The sequence below is a fragment of the Syzygium oleosum genome, unplaced genomic scaffold (assembly GCF_021117445.2).
Source record: "Syzygium oleosum isolate NSW1041296 unplaced genomic scaffold, Sole_v2.1 Sole_v2.20, whole genome shotgun sequence".
NCBI lineage: Eukaryota > Viridiplantae > Streptophyta > Magnoliopsida > Myrtales > Myrtaceae > Syzygium > Syzygium oleosum.
Window position 1 is genome coordinate 1,143,004 of NW_026607504.1, and position 27,989 is coordinate 1,170,992.

Here is a 27,989-nt window from a genome sequence, read left to right on the forward strand (position 1 = left end):
AGCTTCCAGAAGGTCGTGCTAACAAAGTAGTTCAAAGAGATCGGCTAAATATGCCATTCAAGGAACTTTTACTTTTCAAACTGAAATAGGATGAGCAATTAACAATTTTCCTGTTGATTCGTCATGTGTAACACTTGTCGCGTCTTCCGACACGACCGGTACTCATTGTCAATATTCATTGCCATTATAGAGAATTTTACTTTTCAAATTGAATTAGGAGGAGCAATTAACAATTTTTCCTGTTGATCCATCATGTGCGACATTTGTCGCATCTTCCGGCACAACTGATACTCATTGTCAATATTCACGCATATCACGCATTTCTTCTTGTCTTGTGTAATAACTCCTCTAAAAAGAGCTTACAAAAGATCATACTAACAGAGTATCTCAAAGAGACAGGCTAAATTTTACTTTTCAAACCAAATTAGGAGGAGCAATTAACAATTTTCCTGTTGATCCGTCATGTACAACACTTGTCACATCTTTCGGCAAGACCAATAATCATTGTCAATATTCACACATATCACGCATGCCTTCTTGTCTCATATAATAACTCCTAAATACTAATAGAGTATCTCAAAGAGATCGGCTAAATTTTACTTTTCAAACTAAATTAGGGGTAGCAATTAACAATTTTCCCATTGATCCATCATGTGCAACACTTGTCGCATCTTCCGGCAATACCGGTACTCATTGTCAATATTCACGCATATCATGCATCCCTTCTCGTCTCATGTAATAACTCTAAAAAGAGCTCCCCGTAGGTCATACTAATAGAGTATCTCAAAGAGATTAGCTAAATATGCCATTAAGGAAATTTTTACTTTTCAAACTGAATTAGGAGGAGCAATTAACTTAACAATTTTTCCTGTTGATCCATCACATGCAACAAATATTGCATCTTCTGGCACGGACGATACTCATTGTCAATGTTCATGCATATCACGCATTCCTTCTTGTCTTATATAAGGACTATTCTAAAAAGAGCTTACAGAAAGTTATGCTAACAAAGTATCTAAAAGAGATTAGCTAAATATATAATTAGAGGAAATTTTACTTTTCAACCTGAATTAAGCTACATCGTGCTTGCTCGTGTACCAGAGCGCACTCTCTTGTGCCGCAGAAGTATCGTGCCTTGCGTGAGTACTGTCCATCTGCAGACAATGCAGGGAGCGGTTAATAATTTTTCCGGTGTTCCGTCATGTGCAACACTTGTCGCGTCTCCCGCCACGATCGACACTCGCTGTCGGTATTCACGCATATCGCGCCTTCCTCCTTGTCTTGTATAATAGCTCCTCTGAAAAGAGCTTATCGAAGATCGCGCTAATTAACGTGCATCTCGAAGAGACCGGCTAAAATATGCCGGTAAATGAAATTTCATTTTTCAAAACATTGGTCACGTGAGAAAAAGGGATTGATCGCTCGAAAAGCTCATTGTTAGTAAAAAAAAAATATAAAATATGAAAAATTCACTTATGTTATCAAATCATGGGATTACCACGAATTTGTGTTGCCTTTACCATCCATGATTTCTCTTAATTCTAGGCAATTTGAAAAATTTGATTAGACAATCCAATTCAAAGCAGCGTGTCGCCATAAATCCATGCAAAGATGGAAAGGCCAGCTATTAAGCGCAGCTTATTCAGTGCTCTCGGTACCGTTGTTCTCGATCCATATCAACCGTTGGATACGTGCGTACGTAAGACCTGGATGCGTACGGGGAAGCAACGTGCCCGACCGCCCGATGCGAAATCGACGGCGGCGGCGGGCGAAGGCCCGCGAGGACTTGTGGGCTCGCCCGCACCTGATCAAGATCGCTCCCGTTTTTATTACACGCCTTGGCGCCAAGCCTCACTCCTGCTCTCAGCATTTTCCAGGAAAATCTTTCTCTCCGAGAAAGGACTCCTCCGAATTCCGTTTCTGGAGAGAAAGAGAGGGAGAGCGAGAAAGCGAGAGAGGAAAAGCGAGAGCGCCGCGAAAAGGAAACGGCAAGGGCGTACGGTCGCGGCCCCGAGAGCGCTGCCTCGCTCGCCTTCGTCGGTCTTCGGCCGAAGCTGCGGCGAGGAGCCGAAGGTTCGTCCCGCAGAGGTACGGGCATTTCGACGCCCTGTTCCTGTTCTTGTTCTTGTTCCTGTTCCATTTCGTGCATGTTCTTGTCCGGCGCCGCGCTGTTCGCTTGCTCGCGCTTGCTCTGCGGTTCTTGATCGTCGCCCGTGTCTTCAGAGGTGGCGAAATGCGGAAGCTGGAGCCCTAATTTCGGTTGGGTTTTTCGTTCTTTTTTTTTTTTTTTTTTTGCAGTGAATCGAGTTGATCAGCGTCGGCTCGAGCATGTCGTCGCTGGGTAAAGAGCTGGTGCTTCTGATACTTCAGTTCTTGAACGATGAGAACTTGAAAGAGACTGCTCACAGGTGAGCTTCCTGTCGGTGGGGGGAATTTCTCGCCGTGTCGAGATCGTTGCGCGCCTTTGCGCTTGCCTGTGTGATCGGCTCTGTTTGCTTGTTTAAGTACGAGGGAAATGGAGAGCAGGTCTTCTCCTTGTGTGATCACGGCGACGGCGCATTCGTGTGCTGCTGGAAGTGTTTTTTGGACTCTGTTTCTTCGTTGTATCTCTGTATTGGAACATGGAACCCTTTAGTTTCCTTGTTCATCTGGAGTAAGTTCCCGGTGCTGGAGTTAGTTCGGTTTTGATCAGGAATTAGACTGTCATGTTTCTCTCTGTTTGGTTGATGTAAGAAGTCGTGGGAATCTTGAAGGCCGGTGATGGTTGGTTCGGTGGAAAACGAGCATTTTGAGAACTCAGGGTAGTTATTTAGGGCTCCTGTGGTCCTGTCATTGATCGAACGTCGTGACATCGTGATAGTTGGTGAAGATGCTTGAGTAAAATTGTCATGCATTAGTATATTTTGGTTGATTGATTGCTAAGCACATTGGAAAAATAGTGAGAGCCAATGGTTACTTGCTTTCTTTTTCCCTCTCTGGTTTTTTTTTCTTTTTTTCTGATTCACACTGTTGTCACGTGAAGATTAGAGGAAGAATCTGGCTGCTTCTTCAATATGAATTATTTTGAGGATGTTGTGACCAATGGGGAGTTGGATGAGGTCGAGAAGTATCTTTCCGGGTTTACAAAGTTTGATGACAATAGATACTCGACAAAGATTTTCTTTGAGATTAGGAAGCAGAAATATCTCGAAGCATTGGACAGGTAAACCAGAGATTCTTCGTGTGTGCTTTAAGAGGTGTAAATTTTCTGGGACTATTTTTTATGGCATCTTGACTTTGTCTTTTTCAGATGCGATGATGCTAAAGCTGCAGAAATTCTTCGTAAGGACCTCAAAATGTTTTCCACTTACAATGAAGAACTTTTCAAGGAAATGACGATGCTTATGTCCTTAAATAACTTTAGGTATGTTGCGTAATTTTATTGATTTGTCTGCAGCTAATTACGATACACGATGCAAAAGTTTGCAATTTGTAAGCTGTAGGACAAAATGTGGACATCTACATAAATAGCCAAATTCATTGAATAATCACTATTGGCCATTTGATGAGTGACGTTTGCAGTTTCTGGAAAATGGTTTTGGAGAGCAGGAAAAACTTTATATGTTCAACAATGTTAGAAAGATGAACCATTTTATTGTCAACATAACGACACAAATGGGTGTCAAAAAGAGGAAGAAAGAAACATCTAATCTTGCTGCTTTTAAGTCCTTTTCCATTAGAGACAATAATTTGCACCTTGAATTTTTACGACAGTTCTGGTTTTTTGTCCTTGGAAACTGAACTGTGTTAATTTGCCCCTTGAGGTTTACTCAACTGCTTTATCTTTCCCAAGCTTCTGTCTGTGAGACTTTTCAGGAAAGAAATCGGCATGCCCTTCGCACTGGACTTGTTCCTAGCTTCATAGTTGGGTAAATTCATCAAAACCATCGGTTTGGTCCTGAAGACATGTTTCTTAAGTAGCAAAGCGTGTTTCACTGTGAAAATACTTCATTTGCAGCAAAAGATGAGGTTAAACGAAGCTAAGGAAGATGGTAGAGTTTTGCCTCTGTTGAAAGAAGACTGCCATAGGGACATCTTGGACTAGTGAAACCTGGGAGGCTTTTACTTGCATGTGAGAAGCTTATGGTGGAAACACCCTCCTGGATTTGCATGGATCTAATGTGTCCTTGTTTCCACCTAGCTTCGCGGCTGTGAAACTCTACCATCCTCTTCAGCCTTACATGCCACTCTTGTTAGTATGTTAATGAATTGGCACAATAAAACTCTTCCATTGCCTTAAGAAGTGCAACTTTGGTGCCAAACCGAATGGTTTCGACAAGCATGCTTTTCTTGAAGCCGGGAACGTGTCACTTACATAAAGCCTCATGATGTCTCACTTTTTGGGAGGTAGAGTAGTTGCGAAAACCTCAAGGGGCAGACTTAGGTTTCCACTTGCCTGTCATTACACCTCGAGAATGTAACAACTAACAAGTAAAGGGATGACAACCAGATGAAGTATAACAGTTAGGTACTTGTTTTTGCCTTTTTGGTCGATCCTTCTTCATTTCTTTCTTTGGGACAATTTCAGGGAGATTGAACAGTTATCAAAGTACGTGGATTCTAAGAGTGCGAGGGCCGTAATGCTAACTGAAATTAAAAGGTTGCTTGGGGCAAATCCACTCTTTCGTGATAAGCTACAGTTTCCTTGCTCAAAAAACTCCAGGCTGAGGGGACTTATAAATCAGAGGTAAATCAATCAACAGTTAAGTAATTAAGGTTTTCCATATCGCAGCTTTTCTTTAATCTTGTTTATCCTGCATAGCTTTACTGTGTTGCATTCAAAATGCAGTCTAAATTGGCAGCACCAGATGTGCAAGTATCCCAGGCCTGACCCTGAGATAAAGACCCTCTTTGTCGATCATTCTTGTGGGACATCAAATGGAGCTCCAGCTCTACCTCCTGTAATGAATCCTTTGTTGAGTTGCACTCCTAAAATTGGTGGATTCTCAGCGGTAGAATCTCTTACTGTAATTTAGAAGTGTGTTTCAAAGGTCTTTGCTTTTGGTTTTCTACATTTACCTTTGCTTTGACATTTGGAATTTGGCTTTTATTTAAGATGGAACACTTTAGATCTTTAAAGTAATATTATGTAGAAAATATTTTTGTTAATCTTTCAGAAAGGAATATAATATCTTTTCATTTCATTGGGAAACCTAAAAGTACGTTTGACATTAAGTCGAGGTGGACACGAGTTGATTAGCTCTTTTATGTCTTTTAAATGAATTATGAACAAAATGTCGGTTATTTTGTTTGGTTTTTCTTATTAATTAACAAGACATTTATTTCTTTCAGCCTTTCCGGTTCTTCCAGCTAGCGCCAGCACCAGCAGCTCCGATGGCATCTCTGGCAGGATGGCTGGCTAATCCGTCCCTGACACCGCAACCAACAGCCTCTGGCTGTCCCATTGTAGTACCTGCTCCCAGGCCTGCAGGTTGGAATTACACTTTTGAGAAACATTTCTCCTTCTCGTTATGCTTACGTTCTCAGGAATGAAGTATGCTAAACCATGTACATTCTCGATAAGATTAATGCAACATGCCTTTTCAAATCATAATGTCATGTTCAATCTGAATAGATTTTAGGCAATTAAATAGCTTGTCTGAAACATTTGATGTTTTTTATCAAAAGAGTTTCCATTTTTTCCCAGCTTACGTAGAAAAGCAGAGTGTGACACAAACATACTGAATATGATCATGCAAATATGTGTTTTGTGTGAATTGAACAAAAGTTGACATAAGTGGTTTACTTCCATATGCATGTTGGGCTTTATATGTGGTGTGGCTGCTTTCTGGTTCCCATTGATGTACATGATATAAATACTGTTTGTGAATGTGAAGGATGTCATTGCATGCGAATTCTCGATTCTTATGCTTTTTCAGTCGTGTCTTACCATTTGGCATGTTACATAATTGGAGCAGCACCTGTGAATAAACGCCTTAGAACGCCTCCTTACAGCCCAGCAACAGATGACGTGCACATTATCAAGAGAACCAGACCTATTGAGATATCAGACGAGGTAATTTATTAACTTTGGTTGGGTTGGAAATCCTTCACATTAAATGAAAAAATTCATATGACCTTACGATTGTACCACCAATCTCAAACCGAGAATTGAAAAACCAGATATTATCTTCTTAAACATTGAAAAAGTTACTCAAAAGTGGTTAGGACAAACTCCATAATACAATCACTGTCAACTCACAGATTAGTTGGTGGGCCATGGTCATTTTTACGATATTAATGAAAGTAATCAGTTTACTGGTTTTTGGACTGATAAACAGACACGGAACCATTTCCTTACCAAAAAAAAAAAAAAACAGACACGGAACCACTAATTTGAATAAATGAGAAAACAGCTCAACCTAAACCAAACCTATATCCTGATCACACCAAAGGTTCAGATTATCTGATTTTGGTTTTTTAACACCCCCAACTTTGGGTCCATGGAGTGAGGTTGCATGTCTGCTATACATACTCCATGGATGCCGCCTTATGTGCCACCAGAGTCATTGTCCTTTTCCTTTGGATTCCAACCTATGTAGATTGTGGTGGTAGAGTTACAGAGGAAAGGGAGACTTGACAATTGAGAAGTGACATCAGGCTTCTTTTTTGGTCTAACGATTTCCTGATTGAGTGCTTATGTGTATTTCTCCCTGCAATGTATATGCTCGTCGTTTTTCCTTTTTTTTTATTTACTTATTGTTTTTGCCACTTTAACAATGAAGAGTGAGGTCAAGCTTTAATTGCTACTGTTAAAAAAGATCAAGTTGTAATTATAAAATAGTAGTTCAAGGTAATCCAAGATAGATTTGAGGTCAAGCGGTTTCTTTCACCCTAAGGTTCAGAACTTTAGGTTCTAAACATTGCCACCTATCTTTGGATTGATCAATTGTTACTGTGGCTGCGTATGCTGTTAATTTTCATTTTGTTTCTAGTCAATAACCATACACCACACTTAGTTTGCTTTACGCTGTTAGAATTCTGGGAAGCATGCTATTTTTTTTCTCTTGCAGGTTAACCATCCAGCTGTGCTGCATTCTTCTGATGATTTGCCAAAGACTGTCGTTTGCAATTTGAATCAGGGATCTGCTGTCAAGAGCATGGATTTTCATCCAGTACAACAAACCCTACTTCTTGGTTAGTTCTTGTCTCTATATAACCTTTCTGTGCGAACATTGTATCATCAAATCTTTCTTTTGACCCTTAAATAAACAACTGTTGAATTCTCATTAAGTCCTCTAACATGTCAATTTTAAGTTGGAACAAACATTGGTGATATCAGAATCTGGGAGATTGTCAGCAGGGAAATGCTTCATTTGCGGAATTTTAAGGTCTGGGACCTTGGAGCATGTTCAGTGAATTTGCAAGTATGTGTTTCATGCCTAAAATAGTTTAATTAGTTGATGATATGATTTTCCAAATCGTAGGAGTGATTATCATGCTTATGTCAGTTATTAATTGTATAATAGGCATCCTTGGCCAGTGAATATACCGCATCAGTGAACAGAATCGTCTGGAGTCCTGATGGAGATCTCTTTGGTATGCTTAAGAGTGCTTACAACTTGCTTCGTGAAAATTTGTTGATATTTCCTTCAGAGTGAATCATTAAGGACTATTTATTCTCATTCATGTTTATAAATTTATGCTTTTTATTCTTAGTATTTGACAACTAATGATTTCATGCTTAGGGCAGTGTCTTTGAAGGTTTCTATTTCCCGTTTAGATGAAAAATGGACTTGTCCCTTATTTGCTGAGGATCTTGCTGGCTTCTCTTTTAGGTGTTGCATATTCGAAGCACATAGTGCAAATATACTCCTATCATGGTGGCAACATACAGAACCACCTGGAGGTTTGTTTTATTCATGTGTCTGAATATGTTCCCACAGTATATTATTTTTTCTTCTGTTCTGACTTATATTTTTCGTAGTGCTCTTTCATCTTTCAGTGTATGTTCTTCTTCTCACAAAATGCTTTTCAGATGGATGCTCATGTTGGTAACGTCAGCGATCTTGCTTTTTCACAATTAAAAGAGCAACTGTTCCTTGTCACTTGTGGTGAAGACAGGACAGTAAAGGTTTGGCTAAAAGGACCTCAACCCTTCTTCATCCTATATCTTCAAGGATGTTGGCGTCCTAAAACATTTTCGTTGTCTAGGTGTGGAGTGCTATTACCGGCAATAGACAATACACTTTTGAAGGTCATGAATCACCTGTTTACTCGGTGTGCCCCCATCACAGGAACAATGTTCAGGTATCAACTTTATTTCTGCTTTCGGAGTAAATAATTGCACAGGGGGCAAGATTTTAAGAAGTGTGTATTAGGATTGGTTCCTCAAAACTTTCTAAGCATTTCAGGACCTTTTACTTCCTTCTGGTCCTGCTTTCTTACCCTTGATCATGTGTTTTCTTCCTTAGTTCATCTTTTCAGCAACAGTTAATGGGAGAATTAAGGTATGGTTGTACGATAACCTGGGTCCTAGACTTGATGTTGATGCTCCTGGCCGTTCTCGCACAAAAATAATGTACTCTGCTGATGGGACAAGGTAATGTCTGCTTTCCTCTAGGATCAAATAAGCAAGTTCGTCAAGTCCTTTAAATATTTCTTCCCTTTGTTTATGCACTTGACAGGGTTTTTTCATGTGGGACTAACAAGGAAGGGGAATCTTACCTTGTTGAGTGGATTGAAAGCGAGGGGGCCATTAAACGAACTTATCATGGCCTAGGAAAGTGTTCGGTCGGGGTTGTCCAATTTGATACAGCTAAGAACCGATTCTTAGCTGCTGGTGATGAATTTCTGATTAAAATTTGGGATATGGACAGTGATAATGTCTTGACAACTATCAATGCCGAGGGTGGTTTACCGGTATGCTTGCTGAGGTCACCCTTGATTAATATGCCAGGATTCTTTTGGGAAGGGAGTTGAAATATTGTTCATTTGACAATCTCAAAATCTCTTTTAGGTATCTCCTTGCATAAAATTTAATAGAGAAGGTTTACTCTTGGCTGTCTCCACAAGTGAGAATGCTGTCAAAGTACTTGCAAGTGATAAAGTTGTGCACCTTCTTCAATCCAATGGAAGTCGTGTGCTGGATGCGTCTAAAGTTTTTTATGGGACCACAGCAAAGGTAGGGTGAGTTTTATATTTCTTCAACTGGCCCACATATGAGCCATCGTATTTATGCAGTTTCATCATGCAGGGTCCTACAACGGGGTCTTTGGGTGCTTCCGGTTCATCAGCTGGAACAAGCATTCCCACCAGCAGTAGAAACTCCCCAGCACCTTCAATATTTGGAATGGTAAGAACATCCTTCCCCCATTGAAAGTCAGAAAATCAAGGTTCAAATATTGAGAGCATGGTGATTTTGATTAAGTCATCGTGTACTCTTTAATTTCTCATTAACTTGTGTCAGATGTGTATGTCATTTATCTGTTTTTGTTTAATGAATTAAGAACCATCAAACTGGATGGCACTAATACATATAATTTGCAGAATGGGGATACCGAAAACTTTTCAGATGTCAAAACAAGAACCAATGGTGAATTAGAGAATTCTCAAGCCTGGAAGCTAAAGGAATATAATGAACAGTCTCAGTTTCAGTCTTTACGGCTTCCAGATAGGCTTCTGCCAACTAGAGTATGTATTAGCTCCTCTGGGGACCTCAATGGAATTTGCAGTTCTTATATATATATTTATTTTTTGCCCTTTGGCTCCTTTGGGTTGAATGTCTGCCTTTTTATTCATTGGTTCAGCTTTTTCTGTGAATCTAGTAGGTTAAACGTTTGATCTACCTTTTGGATTAATGTGTGCTTATTTTTAAGGGAGTTTGGTCATTTTGCAGACATCAGCATAAGCAGAAAGCTTAGTTTCGTTGGATGTATGTTCCTTTTTCTATTATTTTGGGTCTCCTATTTTACTTCCCCGAAGATTTGCTCATATAGCAAATATCTGTTCTGAAAATTAAGAGGACTTTAGTTTTCTCTCATCTCTACTTAGAATATCTCCTTTTTGGTAGATATGTATTCATCTTTTGTATGCTACTTCTTTGGATATACTTGTAGAGTTAACCAAGAGATAGGGACCCATTTTTTTTAGTTTTACATTTTGCGAACTTGCATGATCATATTTATTGACACAGCAGTGAGATCCATGCATGCTTGATGTGCACAGCTGATTACAACTGTGGATGTATAAAATATTTCATACTTCATATTTCAGATTGTCAGGATGATATATACAAGTTCAGGAGGTGCTATACTTGCTTTAGCATATAATGCCGTGCACAAACTTTGGAAATGGCAACAGAATGAGTTTAATCTATCAGGAAAGGTATGTCACGTGTTTAAATAGTTGCTTAGCATGTTTGTTTGTCGATCTTCCACTTAATAAGCCCTGAATTTGTTGTAGGCAACCTGTGCTGTCGAACCAAAATTATGGCAACCCTCCAGCGGAATAATCATGACAAATGATATAAGCGACATAATTGTTGGCGATGCCAACCCCTACTTTGCCCTTTCAAAGAATGATTCTTATCTACTGTCCACTTCGGGAGGGAAAATTTCTCTTTTTAACATGATGACATTTAAGGTGTGGTATTATGGAGTTTTGTTTCTTGGTTTGGTGCTGACTAGAGAAATTATAGTGCTTGTGTTTGAAATTTCTTGACCCAAGGTGAATCCTCACTTATTTTTTTTTTTTGCTGCAGACAATGACGACTTTCATGCCGCCACCCCCTGCAGCAACGTGCCTCGAGTTCCACCCTCGAGACAATAACATTGTAGCCATAGGCATGGAGGATTCTTCCATCCAAATCTTCAATGTCCGAGTTAATGAGGTATTTGGCTTCATCGGAAACTATGGTTGCCAGTTTCATACTTAGTAGAGTCAGACGTGAATCTTCTTCTTGTGACCACTTTGTAGGTTGAAAGTAAGTTTAAAGGTCATCAAAAGAGAGTAACTGGTCTTGCCTTTTCTGACATTTTGAATGTTCTTGTGTCGTCAGGAGCTGATGCTCAGGTATGTTTTTTATGATATGATGGAGAATAGTGTTTTGATGTGTGTCGATTCTCTCTTTCTCTCACGTTTTTGCGCTCTCCGTAGCGCCATAATGTGTATGTTCTCTCTTTGAGCTGTGGGTGGGTGGCTTGGCATAGAGATAACGGTCAAATGTGGATTTGGTTGCATCATTTTGCTTTAACATTGAAGTGATAGGTTTCCAGTCTGGAAATTATTATGTGAGAGTTTAGATTCCATTGTTGCTATGAGGTCAAACTTTATAGGACACGGGGCTGGAAGCCATCTTTGAAGGTAATTCCTATTTTACGAGGCGCCTACCTATAGCTGGAGTTTAGATTCCATTCTTGCTATGAGATCAACTTTATAGGACACGGGGCTGGAAGTCATCTTTGGGGTAATTCCTATTTTACGAGTCTCCTACCTATAGCTGGAAATCTGTGACTTTCATCAACTGAGAAGAACCCACAGTGGCAATCTAGGATTTTTGTTGTCAAAATCAGACACTTGATGTACTTGTTCTAGTGCTAGGTAAAACTCCAACAGAAACTTTACCTTTTGAATTTGTGAGGTGGCTGTCTGTCTGGAGTGATGATGTATTAGCTTTTCGTTACTCGTTTTAACTGGTGCTACATATATGAACTAAAATTCACAGCTTTACTTTGGTTGAATACAAGTGATTGCCTGGATTTCTTGGTTAAATTTTCCTTTTGCAGCTGTGTGTATGGAGTACTGATAAGTGGGAAAACCTGGCCAGTAAGTTCTTGCAAATCCCAACTCGGCGTATGTCCTCTACTCTCGCAAAGACGCGTGTGCTATTTCACCAAGATCTACGGCACTTCCTTGTTGTTCACGAGACTCAAATAGCCATATATGAAGCTCCAAAGTTGGATTGTCATAAGCAGGTGTCCACTCGCATACTCGATGGTTTTTTTTCTTTTTCTGCTTCAGTTAAATGTGCTAATTATAGAACTCTTGGGATCATAAGTGTACCCCAAAGTGTCCCCAAAAACTAATTTTCTCCTTTTATTTCCTTAAGATCTGACTCTGACACGCATCTCCATTTATTAGATCCAATCATCCAATAAAAAGTTATTTACATTTCATATGGTTAAAGTCCTTCTTTTGTGCAGTGGTTTCCTCTGGAGTCTGATGCTCCAATCACGGATGCTATGTATTCGTGTGATGGCATGTCGATCTACACAAGCTTCGAAGATGGAAGCGTGGGCATTTTTGCCTCCTCAATGCTCCAATTGAAGTGTCGGATCAGCGCCACTGCTTATCTGCCTTCTAATTCCAGGTGCAATCTTTAAAAATCCGAGGCCTTGTCTATTTTGCAATTTAAACTGTACTATTACTGATGCTGCTATATGACAGCTCCCTGGTATATCCAGTTGTCGTCGCTGCTCACCCTTCTGAACCTAACCAGTTTGCTCTGGGACTCACGAATGGCGGGGTTATTGTTCTGGAGCCTCCAGAATCGGAGCGGGAATGGGGCACGGCTCCTTCTGTTCCAAATGGTTCGGGGCCAGAGCCCATCCAGGTCTGAATCACACAAACTGCCCAGGGGACGTTGCTCATCTCTAAGTAAATAGAGCAAAAGTAGCTGTAACGACGATGCGGCGCTTGGTGTATAGGATTTCTAGAGGCTCACAAGGACTTCCCTCCGTGCAAATCATGGGTCGAGACTAAAAGGTACAGATATTGACATAACATAGAGACTTAGGAGATGAAGATTGGGAACTTTTAGTTTTAACTCACCAGGAGTATAGCAAAAACAAAAGCTTCTACAAATCTCATCATACAGTGGAGATATACATAGTAACACCCGACGAGCAGAATGTGAGTACATTTTCCTCCTTGGTTCATACCAAACCCTGTACAGGAAGAGGATGCTGTTGGACTGTCCTTCAAGAAAGGAAATTCTGTTATCAACAGTTTAAATTGCATTCTGTCATGTACCCTCTTTTTCTCTGCAGCTCAGGTACCTAGTGTCTTTCCTTATACAGTGAGCGAAAAGAAGACAGAAATTAGAGGATGAAGTATGTGCTCCGAAGTTTAAGTGCATGACAGTCTCTTGTTATATCACTGTCTCTCAGAATTTCAAGTTCGCCATTAATGATAAATTCACAACAAGCGTCGACATAGTTAACAAAAGCTTCTTATAATGTGGATATGGTTTGATGCAGACACGTAGATACTGGGCTAATTAGATCCATTAACGATCCTGCTACTGAGGATTTTCCGGGTATGCTTGAGTTGAATTTTGAAACCAGCATACAACACCGAGATCGAATTTAAATCTTTCTTGAGACCTGTACCGACAAGGCGCAGTGTTTCATTTTCCCCTGCAAACCTACGTGGCAAAGGCTAAGCACATCCATGCAAGTCATCTTGAATCGAGTCTCGACACGTACGTAGTAACACGACATAGAGGCAGTCTTCGTTTGCACTTTATCTCATGTCCTCCTTCGATGCTCGAACCAACCTCCTTTGTGTACTCACAAGTTCGGCGACTTTGCAAAAAAGAAACCGAACCCAAAGCAAAAACAATGGCACAAATCAGCAGTGCGTCGTCACCCAGGCCACTCGCGACCGATTCAAGCCAGCCCTTGAGAGACAAGAAAGTGAAGGACATGGTCGTCAACGCGAGGCGGCTTGTGGAGGTCCCTTACACGGCGTCGTTCGCCCACACCATGAACGCGCTAGTGGTGAACAGCGTGGTGGCACTGCCCGTGGCGGCACCACCTGGCCAGTGGATCGGCGCGGGCGGGTCCATGATCATGGAGTCTGACAAGCAGACAGGCACCATCAGGAAGCATTACATAGGGATGGTGACCATGCTCGATATACTCGCCCACATCGCCGGAGACGACCAGGTGAATGGCGGCGGCAGTGGTGACGGGTCGTCGGATCTCGATCAGAAGATGGCCGTTCCGGTGTCTAACATCATAGGACACTGTCTTGAGGGTCTCAGCCTCCGGACTCTAAACCCCAACACAAGGTGATACGAAGGTTTGACTTCATTATCTTATATTGGAATTAATGTGTATGAACTCAATCATTAGTTCAGGATGCTATATAATTCATGTTGCTGCCAAGAATCTTTATCATGTCAATCGGAGGAAAATTCGATCATGTAATCAATTGTAGCTCTTATTGTAGCCTGCGAAATTCCAGTGTTGGAAAATATCAAGGAGCTTTTGGTTACTAATTACGGAATTTATCAGACAAAACTAATCCCCATGAGTACGCTAAAAATACGCAGCATCCTAGATTGTATGGAAGTGTTCAGCAAAGGCATACACCGAGCCCTGGTGCCACTAGACAGCCACATGGAGAACATTTCAGGGGTCGAGCTCGTGGAGTCAGCGTCGAGCTATCGGATGCTCACGCAGATGGATGTGCTCAGGTTCCTGAAGGAACACGAGTCCGTGACCGCGGCCATCCTGTCGCAATCCCTAGAGCAGCTAGGAGTGATAAATAGGAATGTCTTCGCCATAACCGACAGGACGAGTCATTGAAGCCATCAAGTGCATGAGGGCTGCTCTGCTCAATGCTGTCCCAATCGTGGCTTCGGGTGTTCTTGAGGAGGAAGATCACAGCCAACTTGTGGATGTATGGCCTTCTCATCCTGCTAGTTCCCTATTATTTCAGCTTTCTCCGGCATCGCATTTTCAACGACTTCGCAAGTCGAGGCCCGTCTTTTTCTCATTTTCGAAACGGGTTCACTTTGAGATTCTGGAGATTGAAAACTGCCTCGATCTATAGTTTTTGGCGAATCATGGGAACTAACAATGCATCACCTTCCCTTACCAAAAAAAAACAATGCATCACCTTTTGTGGGCGTAGATTTTTGTGTCAAATTTATCACTTTGACATTTTTGCTGCCAGTATCATAGCTTATGAAAATGTTAGCATGGCATTTCAGAGTATTGTCATCACTCTTATCCTATCCTCTCGATTGTGATTCACACAGGGAAGAGGCAGGAAGCTCATAGGCACGTTCTCGGCAACAGACCTGAGGAGGTGCCACGTTTCCGCGCTGCAACCGTGGCTATCAGTGACCGTGCTCAAGTTCACGGAGAAGATATCGATGAGCCCTATATACTCGACTCCTAGCGAGGGGGTTCCTTCAAGGGAGCTCGTGACTTGCAGGGACGACACCCCGCTTGCCGAGGTGATGGACAAGGCCGTGGATAAACACGTGCATAGGGTGTGGGTGGTGGATCACCAGGGTTCACTGGCCGGGCTCGTGTCCGTCACGGACATGATCAGAGTCCTCAGGGCTTCACTACTGTCTGCTTAGCGCTTGGCCCCTGTCCAACATTTGCGGGTTTTTTGCAATGCTAGTGAAGATTTTTCTGGCACACGGCTTCAGTGGCAAATTTCAGGTTTTTTCGACTGATTGGAAGCTTGATGTTGACCATTGGAAAGCTTCACAAGAATCTCTCTATCCTGTGCAGGTCAACCTGTCAACCTTAGAAGCATGCTGTGTCTTTTGCATTTTGACCTTCTAGGACTATAAAGTCCAAAGCTAGCCAAGTCCAACCCTTTTGGAGGGTCGTAATCCTGCATGCGTTTCATGATTTGTCAAAGGAAAGAAACGGAAAACTTCTCGGTTTCGTTTATGATAGCAACATGTATCTGAATTAGGTGGTACGACCGATTGGAACATCACAGACCCCAATTATAGCTTCGGTATAGATCGTGTTTATCATGTTTCTTGTACTATGCGTGGCCGAATTGTCTTGATCATGTCAATCATACCCTTTTTGCTTCCGGCAAACATAAAATGACAGTGAATTCGTGAATTCAAGATTGGGTAAATGATACAAATGGTTAATGAACTTGATTCAATGTAGAATGTGATTCCTCAATATTGAACATTTTCATACAGTCTAAGGACTAAATTAAACATGTACAAAAAATTCAAGAGAAAAGTACCAAAAAAGTCCTAAACCTTTTGCATTGATGTCAATTTAGTCCTAAATCTTTTTATGGTGTCAATTCAGTCTTAAACCTTTTGCATTGGTGCTAATTCAGTCATAAAGCTTTTGTTTTTGTGCCAATTCAGTCCTTTCGATCAATTTTGGCCGGATTTTGCTGACATGGACGTCGATCGGTCGGCGGCCAGTCACCGGCGCTGACATGGACAACTTTAATAATATTTTAATATTTTTTGAATTTTTATTTTTATTTTATTTTTTTCTTTTCCTTTTTTTCCCCCCTCCCCTGCCTCCTTCCTCTGGCCGGCGCCGACGAGGTTCGCCCACGCTGGCCAATGGCAAGGCTCGCCCTCGCGCTGGGCGAGGTCGTGCCTCGCCCAGTCGCTAGCGAGGCTCAAGCCCTTTTCGGAGGCCACTGGCGAGGGCTCGAGCCTCACCGGCGGCTAGCACGACCTCGCCCGATTGCCCGATCTGGTGAGGCTCGCCTTCGCTATCGCTGGCGAGGGCGAGCCTCGCCCAACCGCTGGCGAGGTCGAGCCTCACCCAATGCGAGGCCGCCTTCGCCAGTGGCCGGCAAGGGCGAGCCTCGCCAGCGCCGACTTCTGGCCTCTAGCCAGTCGTCGGTCCGGCGACCGGCTAGAGGAACGAGGGAGGGAGGGGAAAAAAAGAACAGAAAAGAAAAGAAAAGAAATAATAAATAAATAAAAATTCAAAAAAATATAAAAAATATTATTTTAGTTTTCCACGTCAGCGCCAGTGACTGGCCACCGGTCGGACGGCATCCGCGTTAGCAAAATCCGGCCAAAATTGATCGGAAGGACTGAATTTGCATAAAGACAAAATGTTTAGGATTGAATTGGCACAAATGCAAAAAGTTTAGGACTGAATTGGTACCAAAAAAAAGTTTAGGACTGAATTGGCATCAATGCAAAAGGTTTAGGACTTTTTTGGCACTTTTCCCAAAAATTCAGGGACTCCGTTGAACAAATTAAAAGTTCAAGGATGATATTGCACATGCCATATTGAACAAATTTAAAATTCAGAGATCACGTTGCATATTGAATAACATTTTAAGGGAAAATTTCATTTTGGTACCCAAAGTGGGGCCTTTTTCTTAATTTGGTACCCAAAGTGGACATAGTCTCAAATTGGTACCCAAAGTGCCCATTCAGTCTCAATTTTTGGTACTGAGTTCGCCGGCCGGTCAAATGCTCACCGCCGGCAAGAATCTGTTGGCTCACGGAAAAGTATTTTTTACTTTTTATTTTTTTCCTTTTTCTGTTTTTTTTTCTTTTCCTTTTCCTTTTCTTTTTTTTTTCCTTCTTCCCTCCGCCGGCCACAGCCATGGCCGGTGGAGGTCGCTGGCGTCGGCCCTTGCCGGCGTTGGGCGAGGGCCGACCCTCGCCGGATCTGGCGAGGGCGGCCCTCGCCAGCGTCGGACGAGGGCCACCCTCGCCTGGGTCGGCCCTCGCTCGACGCGAGCGAGGGCGACCCTCGCCCGGCCAGTGCGGGCCGCCCTCGCCCAACGCCGGTGAGGGTGACCCTTGCCCAGATCCGCGAGGCGACCCTCGCCAGCCCAGGCAAGGGCCGCCCTCGCCCGACGCCGGCGAGGGTGACCCTCGCCCAGATCCGGCGAGGGCAACCCTCGCCCTCGCCCTCGCCGGAACCTGGCGAGGGTCGGCCCTCGCCCGCCCAGGCGAGGGCAACCCTCGCCCTCGCCGGAACTGGCGAGGGTCGGCCCTCGCCCGCCCAGGCGAGGGCAACCCTCGCCAGCCCAGGCGAGGGCAACCCTCGCCAGCCCAGGCGAGGGCAGCCCTCACCCGACGCCGGCGAGGGCCGACACCGGCGACCTCCGCCGGCCATGGCGGTGGCCGGCGGAGGGAAGAAGGAAAAAAAAAAAGAAAAGGAAAAGGAAAACAAAAAAACAGAAAAAAGAAAAAAGAAAAAATAAAAAAGTAAAAAAAATACTGTTCCGGTAGCCGGAACAGTAAATTCTTGCCGGCCGGTGAGCATTTATCCAGCCGGTGAACTCAGGTACCAAATTGAGATTGAATGGGCACTTTGGGTACCAAATTGAGACTGAATGGGCACTTTGGGTATCAATTTGGGACTATGTTCACTTTAGGTACCAAATTGAGAAAAAGGCCCCACTTTGGGTACAAAAATAAAATTTTCCCACGTTTTAAGGATTATTTGTGTTGTTATCCCATCAAAATTCAATTCAACTGTGCTTATATGAATGTATGTAACCTTTCCGTAAACTCTGTTTTGCTGGAGAAGGGAAGATGACGAAAAGCAAAATGGTATATGCTCAGAGACGCAAAGTTGAACGAAGCACAAAAAAGCTCAGCCATGAATGATTCACGCCTCAAGTACGTTGAATTCATCGCTCTTTGAGAGAGAGAGAGAGAGAGAGAGAGAGAGAAGCAAATGACTAAATATGATACAGAGAGACGTCCTTAGCGATAGCGAAACAGAGGAAAATGACAAAACAGAGCATCCCCTCGCAATCCATCACAGATTACCAATATCTGGTTCCAATTCCCTTCCACTCTCTCTCTCTCTCTCTCTCTCTCTCTCTCTCATTGTCGCTCCACTATAAATTATAGTGCTTCATTCATGTCCTTCTTGACCGAATCTGCAACCACAAGAGTGCCAATAATGTCCTCTGTTCTCCCACTTCCAAGCCATTTGTCACCCTAACCACCTCCTTCCAATTTGACGCATCATGGCTCTGCTTCACGCCAACCCGAAACCCTTCCTTCTCTCTCCTCGCCGCCTCCCAATTCGCTCCTCAACCCACCACCCGACTTCGTTCAACAATCGTCAGAAACTCAATCTCATTCTCCGCCCGCCAATCCAATACAATGCGCTTCGCGAATTCGCAATCCCAAACAATCTCCCCAGCAAAAACAGAACGTCCCGGCTCAATGCCGAAGCCGGGTCGGTCGGAGTCTCCGAACCAGGGGCCGCGAGCGGGAGGAGGATTTTTCTGTCGGACGTGGTGGTGAAGAGGAAAAGGCGAGTCTTTTCGGGGAGAAAGTGGAGTTCCCTGGACATTGGGACTGCTGTTGTCGTTTTGGCAATGCATTTGCTCGGCTTGTTAGCGCCGTTTTACTTCTCTTGGAGCGCCTTCTGGGTCGCCGTTTCGTTGTACGTAGTTACTGGTCTGTTAGGCATTACGCTGTCGTTTCACAGGAACCTTTCCCACAGGAGCTTCAAGCTGAGCAAGTGGCTGGAATACTTGTTTGCTTATTGTGGTGCCTTGGCTCTTCAGGTTAGATAAGAAACAGATGAAATGGGGAAAAAGTTTGATTTTTGATGGGCTTTTCTTTGTGGGTTAATTTGCTATTTTTCTAAATGGGATTTTGCAGGGTAATCCAATAGATTGGGTGAGCACACACAGGTACCATCACCAGTACTGTGATTCGGAGAGAGACCCTCATAGTCCCCTTGAAGGCTTTTGGTTCAGCCACATGAGTTGGCTCTTTGATACCAACTCTGTTGTTCAAAGGGTATCAAACATGAAACTCTCTCTCTCTCTCTCTCTCTCTCTCTCTCTCTCTCTCTCTCTCTCTCTCTCTCTCTCTCACATTATAAGGGGAATGATGTATATATGAATGACATTTGTTTACAGTGTGGAGGACCAAACAATGTGGGGGATTTGCAGAAGCAGCCATTTTACAGGTCCCTGCAGAGCACCTACATTGCACACCCCATTGCACTTGCTGTTCTGCTCTACGCATTGGGAGGAGTTCCTTTCCTTGTGTGGGGAATGGTAAGTGAAAGATGATTTCTCCGATCTCATCTTCTATATCTGAACACAGTCACTGAACACCACTAGATTTGTCCAGATTTTTGTCATCTTCTGTCACGATCCTCTCCATCTGATGTCTAAGGCATCAGCTAAGTCTTGTGGGCCTAATTTTTCTTCGGCCACTCATATTGATGGGCCAGCTCAGGCATCGCAGACTCCATGAGCTGGGTCTATAGACTTTTTGGACTCTTCTTTGTTCAAACAAAGCACTTGTTTCTTTACTTTAGGGTGTTTTGGGATTGAGAAATTGCTGTTTTAAGCTAGAACAGAAAATACCAAGCATTCCATTAATCATGATTTTCCAACAGAACCATTTTAGTTTTTGGAATCTGTGGACTATGAGCGTGCTTTGTGAATGTTTGGTTCAACTTCAGATTTCTTTTCCAAATTCTTGTTGCTTTTTGAAATTGCTCATTAACTTTTTTGTCTCTTATATGAGCTTTCTTTGCTGTGTAGGGTGTAAGAATCGTATGGGTTTATCACATCACATGGCTTGTGAATTCAGCTTGCCATGTCTGGGGAAGGCAAGCATGGAACACTGGGGACTTATCAAGGAACAATTGGTATTGTAATTTTTGTCCCCAATTTCTCACATATTCATTCTTCTTGGTTTTTTTTTTTTTTTCGATCAAAAAAGTACCTCATTCAATAAGTGCCATAATTAAAATAAAGATGTTCGATATCGAAACATAAAAGATCCTAAAGGGGTTTGGGAGTTTTAGTAATCTAATTAGAGGGGAGGGCGTTTTTATGAAGGGCTTTGGTGATACAGTCCGCCATATGATTTGCGCGGACAATGGACTAACGAGTGCTTTTAAACTGGGCCAAACTCCTTTCGCAATTCTCCATAACAGTCCGGATACGCCATGGGCTTAGATAAGTGCCTGCTATAAGCCCACGTACTAATTAGCTATCACTTTCGAGCTCTAGCTTCGGAGTAGCTTCTTGGTTATTAATTTATTCACAGATGTGGGTTTTTGTTTCGTATAGGTGGGTGGCAGTTCTTGCATTTGGTGAGGGTTGGCACAACAATCACCATGCCTTTGAGTACTCGGCTAGGCATGGGCTAGAGTGGTGGCAGCTTGACATGACATGGTATGTGGTGAGGCTTCTTCAAGCTCTTGGCTTGGCCACCGATGTGAAGTTGCCCAATGAAGCACAGAAGCAGCGCTTGGCATTGAACATGGGCACCACCAGTTGAATCTGGAAAGTCTAGTCGAAGGCCTAATTTCAACAGTTTTGAGATGGATTGCCTCCAATTTCCTATTGACCTCCTTTTAAAGGCCTTTGCAAGCATGAAAAGCCACTGATTTTTGACTGAATGTATATTATAGAAAAACTTATATGCATTACGCTGGATTTAATTCCAATGAGAAGAGAAACTCGATTATGTGAACTTCACCATGTACTTGAGCTTTGCATGGATAAAGACCCCCACTATGTTGAACGCTTACAATGACAAATGTAATGTCATATATCTGTAACGATGACAGATTAAGAAAACCAGATTTGCAGAAGCAAGAATAAGGAGATGTTAATTCACAATTGCGTTCAGGTCTCCAGCCTGTACAGTTTGGATGAATATTTGAAAGAATTGGATGTTACTTGAATGAATCAGATAGCTACACATGGATATACAAATTGAGAACATTAATGCTCTGGTTTCTGGGTTGGCTTCAAATGTGTACTAGGACTTGAGAGAACTCCGGACTGTCTTGTTCTTACGAAAATGAGTTTAGAAGGAGCACAGCCGCACCAGTTGTGAGCGCCAACATGTAGGAAGAACTAAAAAACTCCTGAAAAACATCATGTAAAAGAACAATGCATCAGAGCAAGAACAACATTTCGCTGTGCATAAAGCTGCCAATAGACGGGTACAACAAAAATGGCACGTTGGTATCGTCTTGTTATTAGCCCTAAATACCAACGTAAAATCTCCCATTGTTATGATGATATGAATTAATAGAAGTAGCAAAAGTTTGGTCAACATGTGCGATCGAGATTTCGAGAATATGAATGCTAAATGTGATCATCAAAATTCAGGCCCTTGCAAGTACACTCCCAGCTAGTAATCTAGGAGAGTCCTGAAACTCTCTTTGAAGACTTCATCCTGGCAATTACGGAAAAAAAAAATGAAGGATAGGATAGAGAAGCTAACAGAGAGATCCTGTACCTTGAAAGAGATCCGAGTCGAGGCTGCTTTAGAAGATACAAGACCAGTAAACCCAATATCGTACGAGATGCTCCCATCAGCCTTAAACAATCCGAAGTTCCTTTCGGAGGTTGGTCCGGGCTTCAAATTTTCATTGAACAACGCGAACACGTATGCCTTCACTGCGATCTTAGGTCTGTAAGGTGTGCCCTTTTTTTTCGCAAGCTTTTTACGCAGGTTAGAGTTGTAAGCCTTGGCGTTCTTCATTGTGGCCCCAGCTTCGTCTGCATCACCCTTGGAAGCCCAGCCTGTTTCCGACACAATGATCTCCATTTTTGGGAACCCGACCTTTTCAAGAGCTGCATATGCTGCATCTACCTGAGCCTCAAACATGTTGTCGTAATGCAAATTCGTCTTATCATCATGTATGCCCTGATTTGATTGGAACAGGGCGTAGTTTACGTCGATGTGCTCAGGATCGCTCTTATATGCTAGGAAGGGATATGCGTTTATGTAAAATGGAGATCCAATCCGGGAGAAGAACTGTAAAAGAGGCTTCATGTATTGAAGGACATCCTCCTTGAAAGCCCCTGCAGAAGGAGGGTATGAAGTCGCAAAGACGGCTTCCGAATGCGCAGTCTGGACTTGAATGCTATTGGTCAAGCCTAGACGGTGAAGCGCGTTATAGACATTTTCAGCTGCTGGAAGCAAGACTTCCCAAAGTTCGGGATCAGTACTTCCTAAAATCTCATTTCCTACAGCGATTCCACGGATGCTGGTCCCTGGGAGGTATGGCTGGACATTCTCTTTAATCCAATTCATCGCGCGGTCCTCACCTACGCTTATATCTTTCAAATACTCGTTACCAAGGCCGACGACTATTTCAATACCAGAGTTCTTAAAGGCGGTGAGGACGGACTGATCAGCATCATAGATTCTGATGTTCTTGATCTTTGCCGCTCTGAGGAGGGTCACCACGCTACTAGGCGCAGGTATATTATCTGCGATTCTTCCATAGCACACTCCATATGTCCCCGTGAAAGCATGCGCTGTCAAAATAACTGAAGGAAGGAGAGCCTTGTGAGCCAAGCATTAGAAAATGAACTTCTAAAAGTGTATGTTTATATTCATATGAAGACTTCTTCCTTCTAAGCAGTTAATGAACTTCTATCACAGCATTTCCATCCTCTCGGTAGCATTAAATGTTCAAAAGCCACAAAGTGTAATCAATAATCAATTACAAAACTTTTCTACGCAAAATTTCAAATTCTTGACAGAACATCTGAATGCAAGTGCAACTGCAATAAAAAACTTAGAAAGAGAGGATCGAGATTGTGCATACCATTAGGAGTTGCGAAAAAGAAAATGAGAAGGAGCCAGAGGAAGAAAGAGGAGAAATCCTTCATTGTTAGAGAGGAGGGGAAAACAAGGTTATGCAGAGAATAGCATTCCACTTGTAGAAAGGATGAAATGCGGTGTGACCCTGTATTTAGTAACTCAAGAACTTGTGACAAAAAACCCATAAAACAATTCTTTGGATGATTCAAATGCTTTTCCTTGAGGCATGCCCATGGACCAACCCAGATTCTTAACCTTGGTCCAAAGATGGTGGCAGAGACAAAAACACCACCCCACGCAGAGATTCTTGACGTTAATCTAAAGAAGGAAAGAGAAATGGGTTGGTTTGGCTAAGCTAAAAGGGCTTGGAATAGATTCTTCCTTTGCCCTCACTTTTTTTCTATCCTCTCAGAAAAAGATACTTTATCTACATTCCTTGATATTCTTTCTTTACTTTGGATGTTTTCATTTACTTCTCTCACAGTTAAACCATGTTACGATTCAATCTTTGCCTGATATTTGGTTTATCCCTCGTGCTACAGGTTCATATCAACCAAACAGGTGAGTAAATTATTCGATAAAACAAGTTCATGCATGGCCCCAGGTGCCTTTTTGCTTTTTTATCAGCTTATGAAGAAAAGAAGAATATATGAGTGTACAACGATGCCCCTGGGCATTGTTGATTGATTTGACCACATGATACGAAACGAAACCCGAAACACACAGGAGTGCTTCTTGGTTCTTGGTTCTTGAATGAGCGCATGTGACTTGACCACATATTGAAGTTACTTTACAAATGGCTGTGATTTGACCACATGATGCGTAACGAAACCCCAAAGCTGACGTTTTGAAGATCGTTCTTGCTTCTCAAACGTTGCTGAGGTGTAGCAGGGAATTTCAGAGAATGGTCAAGTTCTCTATGTGTATATTTTTTACTCCTTATTCTGTGAAATTTCTCACTTATGTACGTTTGAGACTGCAGAACTTGGATCAATTACTTCCTCGGGACTTAGCCTCAAAAGGTTACGCTGAGGTAGCCCGAAAAAATTCGCACTTTCTTCTTTTTCTTTACAGGAACAAGTATGTCTGGTCTGACACTTTTCCAGATTAAGCTAGTTCAGCTACAAAACACACCCAGCGCCATCGGGCAAAGAAAAAAGCAAACTGTTCTTTGGCCATTTACTTTCCTTTTGTTTCTAACGAGAGACTTTGCGACCTCAGTTAAAATAGAGAAACCTTTTCGAAACAAGTTTGACTTTCCTGTATTAAAAGAAGACCCACGATCCCAAAAGTTACAGCTGTGGCTGGAAACATGACCACTTTCCATAGAATAACACCAATGAAGTTTGTGCGTGCGCGCATGTAAGAGAGAGAGAGAGAGAGAGAGAGAGAGAGAGAGAGAGAGAGAGAGAGAGAGAGAGAGAGAGCTACCATATATCTTATTCATCTGCCAAGTGCATCAGAGAATTTACGCGGCATCTCAAGATATTCAGATACTTAGTTAATTCCCGTCGACCAACATAGGCAGCTTCCCTACTATCTATTCAAAATGAGTAACAGGGAAAAAGCTCAAATGCCAATAAACTAGGGAGTCATATTATCATGTGATTCCTCATAGTCAGTATACAAAGCGTTTCTTGATTAGTAACTTCTCTTTCAAGCAAAGAATGTATGTTACAGCAGCCGATAAGAGCATTTGGAACCTCTAAACATCTTTTTAAGCTCGCGCGATTTCTTCAGTCATATAGTCCCTCCTGTTCCCAGGTGTCCACGAGAAAATCCACCATTTCCTGTCAGATGATGAAGTTGCACAAAGTTCATGCATAATATACATCTCCGAAAAAAATTAGCCCGCAAGTCAAAGACTTACCGAGAGAGGGATAGGCTGCGGGAAAGGCTTGTCGCTCCCAACTAAGTTATCATATGTAACATTCCAGCTGCAAAGCCAGACAGAAATTGATTCAACAATGCAGGGGCTGCAAGTTTCACATAAAACAACCACACATTGTCCATGCACTCTCACAGAGAACCAGACTTTGATGACAAGATCTACTCTACAGAGAGTTCCCACACATCAGACAAACTATTGGCAACACAATAGTGACCTCAAAAATATGCCATTATTAAAAATCACATTTATGTAAGATGATGAGTGACGTCCACAGATAAAGAATGTCAAAATGATGCAATTAAATGGGACAGAGCAATCCAGCAATTCCAAAATCTTTCTAGTCACACAAGACCGAAATCATGTCGGAAGATTGCTTTGCTTAATTGAGGCAAAAAGTACGAAAATGCTAGTCTAATTGGCTCTGCTAAATTGTAATTTAGTCACAAGAAACTCACTTTAATTTAGGTTGAACTTGTTGCGTCTGGTTCTCAGACCTTTTGTTACCTCTCCAACGCTGTCTAGTCTGATTCCAGAGCATAAGACCTACAAGCAAAACTTTTCATGTCAGGTAAAAAAACAGACAGACATGCATGCTCTAGTGGTAATTATCCCCATATACCAGAAAACAACCCAGCAAAGTGGAACAACGCATGTCAACACATTATCTTCACGTCATTGCATGGTATCTTAATGCATCTGACCATTTAAGGATATCAGAAAGCAAGTTTATTTTCAAAGATGGTCCAACCGGGAAGACAGATCATGGTATGTCAGTTTTGAGGCAACATTCTTCACATCACTCCGACAATTCGTATTTTGAAATGGTATCAAAATAGCCATTCTAGCAAGCACCCTTTGTTTCTCTTGTTAATGGAAGCCTGACCCAAAGGACAATCCACAATCGAAAAAACTCGCCATGATTAATGAATTCAGAAGGTGTCCCAGGATTGCCAGCTTGTGGGTCGATAGTCTGGTTTGAAGTACTGATTGATGAGATGCTTCCCTGTGACTGAACTGCACTATTGTCCATATCAAATGTGCTACTGCTCCAGAAGTCTTCTGATTTGCTTGGATTTTTCAACTTCTGATCATGAACTTCTGACCCTTTTGATGGCGCATCCACTGCAGTAGTCAGTTTGGGCTTCAAACAGCATCCAAAACAACTTCTGCTCTGTTACAAATCATATTAAATCATGTAGGAACATACAACAAAGCAAATCCAGGCTAGAAGAAGTCAAGAAGCATAAGAAGCATATTCGTTTTCTTATGCGACTGGAGTACAATAACAAGGAAGGGGTTAAGGCTGAGAGAGCACAAGAAGCAGCTCTAATTTTTTCCCTTTTCATTAGATAGGAAGGGGTCGTTGGTGAGAAAGCATGACATCTAAATCATCAGCCGCAAACAAGAATGTTAAAAAAAAAAACCTTCCAGAAGAAGTTATGTACGAGGCCTATATTCAGCGACCCTTTCCAAAAGATAAGGCTTCGCTTACAGAAAGAATTCCTAATTGCCATGGAATGACAAACATCCTGACCATAACCAGTAACCTTGCTATGATGTGTAATCATTTACAATCTTTCTTGAAGGCAAAAAAGAGAGCTTGAATTACATGATAAATAATTTCATACTTCTTTCATAGATGCATTTTCCAAATATCACAAAAGCATAACATTCCCTCTAGGAAAGGATAAACCAAATGCAAAGCATATCACTGGATAGAACAGCATCGTCTCTCATATCTAATGATCACTAGAGACTGAGTAATGAAAGAAACAGATAATATCCCTACTTCTCAGGAACACCTCGTCCCATGAAAGTCCATTCTTGAACAAATTCTGAAGAAGTGCTTCACAGACTATACCAAATTATACGGACAAACACACAACAGAAAAGAAACCTCAGGAACTTCATATGCAGCATGAAAATCTCAAGAACTTCATATGCAGCACGAAGTGCCACATGACCGCTAATACCAAACAACTTGTGAGCTCAAGTAAATTTGTCCCACCGCCGGCGAAGAATTCGCTACTTTCAGAGCAAATACCCTCGCAGGAACAGAAAAATCACTCATCAAATTCCTCAGCAAATGAAGCAGCAAGGATGCGATCAGTGCATTGCAATCTTTTGATCCCCATCCCATGATTAACACATAACTTCATCGAGACCTATGCATACAAAGAACTCCCCCACTACCGCTGACTAAAACAAGCTGGTCAGATTCCTCATCCACTTCCCCAAAGCAAGGAGCACTTAAAAAACCCCCAAATACGAAAACAGATTACTCGGTTATTCCACACACCGAACGTAGTTCTCCACCAATCTCATCCAAAAAAGGAAGAAACTTTATGCAAACCCCAAATCCAAAACTGAAACTTTGAAGTGGGAAAATTACCCCATGCATGGAATATGTCAAGAAACAAATCCGGGAGCTGGAGCAGATTGGCCCGTGCGTGTACCCAGGAAAGAGCCACCACAAAGGCCTGACAGAGAGACAATCACAAACCTGAAAAACAGAGGAACAGATCATCAGAAAAATCTTTGCTAGAAATTCAAAAGGGTAAGAAGATGGGAAGATACCCACCTCGGAAACTGTCCATGCGATCTTTTCGTCTTCTTCTTTCTCCTCTTCTCCGTTGATCTCCTGTCCGTTTTTTCTTCAGTTCTGATCACCTAACGCAGGACAGAACAGATGGGTTCTTGTCTTTGGATTCTCTGTCGCTCCTCCTGTGCCGTACTGCTATTGGGGAACGTAACCCACGCTAAAACTGAACAGAATATTTTATTGATAAAAAA

General features: G+C 42.3%; 5 protein-coding genes across 9 annotated transcripts; 3 read left to right on the forward strand and 2 right to left on the reverse strand.

Moving 5' to 3' along the window:
• The first annotated feature begins 1,940 nt into the window (after positions 1 to 1,940).
• LOC115689111 (topless-related protein 4-like) lies at positions 1,941 to 13,027 on the forward strand. Of its 4 annotated transcripts, none has more exons than XM_056320476.1 (26): positions 1,941 to 2,088; positions 2,299 to 2,408; positions 3,023 to 3,202; positions 3,290 to 3,403; positions 4,568 to 4,726; positions 4,829 to 4,991; positions 5,332 to 5,470; positions 5,958 to 6,055; positions 7,047 to 7,176; positions 7,297 to 7,406; positions 7,509 to 7,578; positions 7,818 to 7,888; positions 8,018 to 8,113; positions 8,194 to 8,289; positions 8,454 to 8,581; positions 8,667 to 8,901; positions 8,999 to 9,163; positions 9,236 to 9,334; positions 9,529 to 9,672; positions 10,255 to 10,365; positions 10,444 to 10,623; positions 10,742 to 10,870; positions 10,957 to 11,052; positions 11,766 to 11,954; positions 12,183 to 12,349; positions 12,427 to 13,027. In XM_056320476.1, the coding sequence occupies exons 2-26, from the start codon at positions 2,329 to 2,331 to the stop codon at positions 12,596 to 12,598; spliced, it is 3,321 nt and encodes a 1,106-aa protein (XP_056176451.1). In that variant the 5' UTR covers positions 1,941 to 2,088; positions 2,299 to 2,328; the 3' UTR covers positions 12,599 to 13,027. The 4 variants fall into 4 exon arrangements, with proteins under 4 accessions (XP_056176451.1, XP_030470943.1, XP_056176452.1 ...); XM_030615083.2 differs by having other exon boundaries at positions 7,053 to 7,176; XM_056320477.1 differs by having other exon boundaries at positions 4,829 to 4,940.
• A 212-nt stretch (positions 13,028 to 13,239) lies between these two features.
• LOC115689093 (SNF1-related protein kinase regulatory subunit gamma-like PV42a) lies at positions 13,240 to 15,724 on the forward strand. The gene is given in 4 exon segments (XM_030615058.2): positions 13,240 to 14,053; positions 14,318 to 14,560; positions 14,562 to 14,667; positions 15,029 to 15,724. Coding segments are annotated over 4 exon segments (1,209 nt in total). The 5' UTR covers positions 13,240 to 13,523; the 3' UTR covers positions 15,359 to 15,724.
• A 2,860-nt stretch (positions 15,725 to 18,584) lies between these two features.
• LOC115689097 (palmitoyl-monogalactosyldiacylglycerol delta-7 desaturase, chloroplastic-like) lies at positions 18,585 to 21,211 on the forward strand. Its single transcript, XM_030615063.2, has 5 exons — positions 18,585 to 19,275; positions 19,373 to 19,513; positions 19,636 to 19,776; positions 20,272 to 20,378; positions 20,806 to 21,211. Exons 1-5 carry the CDS (start codon positions 18,727 to 18,729, stop codon positions 21,014 to 21,016), a joined length of 1,149 nt encoding a protein of 382 aa, XP_030470923.1. The 5' UTR covers positions 18,585 to 18,726; the 3' UTR covers positions 21,017 to 21,211.
• Positions 21,212 to 21,323: 112 nt separating this feature from the next.
• On the reverse strand, positions 21,324 to 23,560 carry LOC115689096 (glucan endo-1,3-beta-glucosidase 14). Its single transcript, XM_030615062.2, has 3 exons — positions 23,310 to 23,560; positions 21,989 to 23,028; positions 21,324 to 21,611 (listed from the first exon to the last, which is right to left on the reverse strand). The coding sequence occupies exons 1-3, from the start codon at positions 23,488 to 23,490 to the stop codon at positions 21,537 to 21,539; spliced, it is 1,296 nt and encodes a 431-aa protein (XP_030470922.1). The 5' UTR covers positions 23,491 to 23,560; the 3' UTR covers positions 21,324 to 21,536.
• Positions 23,561 to 24,879: 1,319 nt separating this feature from the next.
• On the reverse strand, positions 24,880 to 27,959 carry LOC115689098 (uncharacterized). 2 transcript variants are annotated; one of them, XM_030615067.2, is made up of 6 exons: positions 27,778 to 27,959; positions 27,589 to 27,699; positions 26,112 to 26,362; positions 25,652 to 25,739; positions 25,176 to 25,242; positions 24,880 to 25,095 (listed from the first exon to the last, which is right to left on the reverse strand). In XM_030615067.2, exons 2-6 carry the CDS (start codon positions 27,591 to 27,593, stop codon positions 25,042 to 25,044), a joined length of 465 nt encoding a protein of 154 aa, XP_030470927.1. In that variant the 5' UTR covers positions 27,594 to 27,699; positions 27,778 to 27,959; the 3' UTR covers positions 24,880 to 25,041. The 2 variants fall into 2 exon arrangements, with proteins under 2 accessions (XP_030470927.1, XP_030470925.1); XM_030615065.2 differs by having other exon boundaries at positions 26,112 to 26,367; positions 27,778 to 27,958.
• Positions 27,960 to 27,989: the final 30 nt, after the last annotated feature.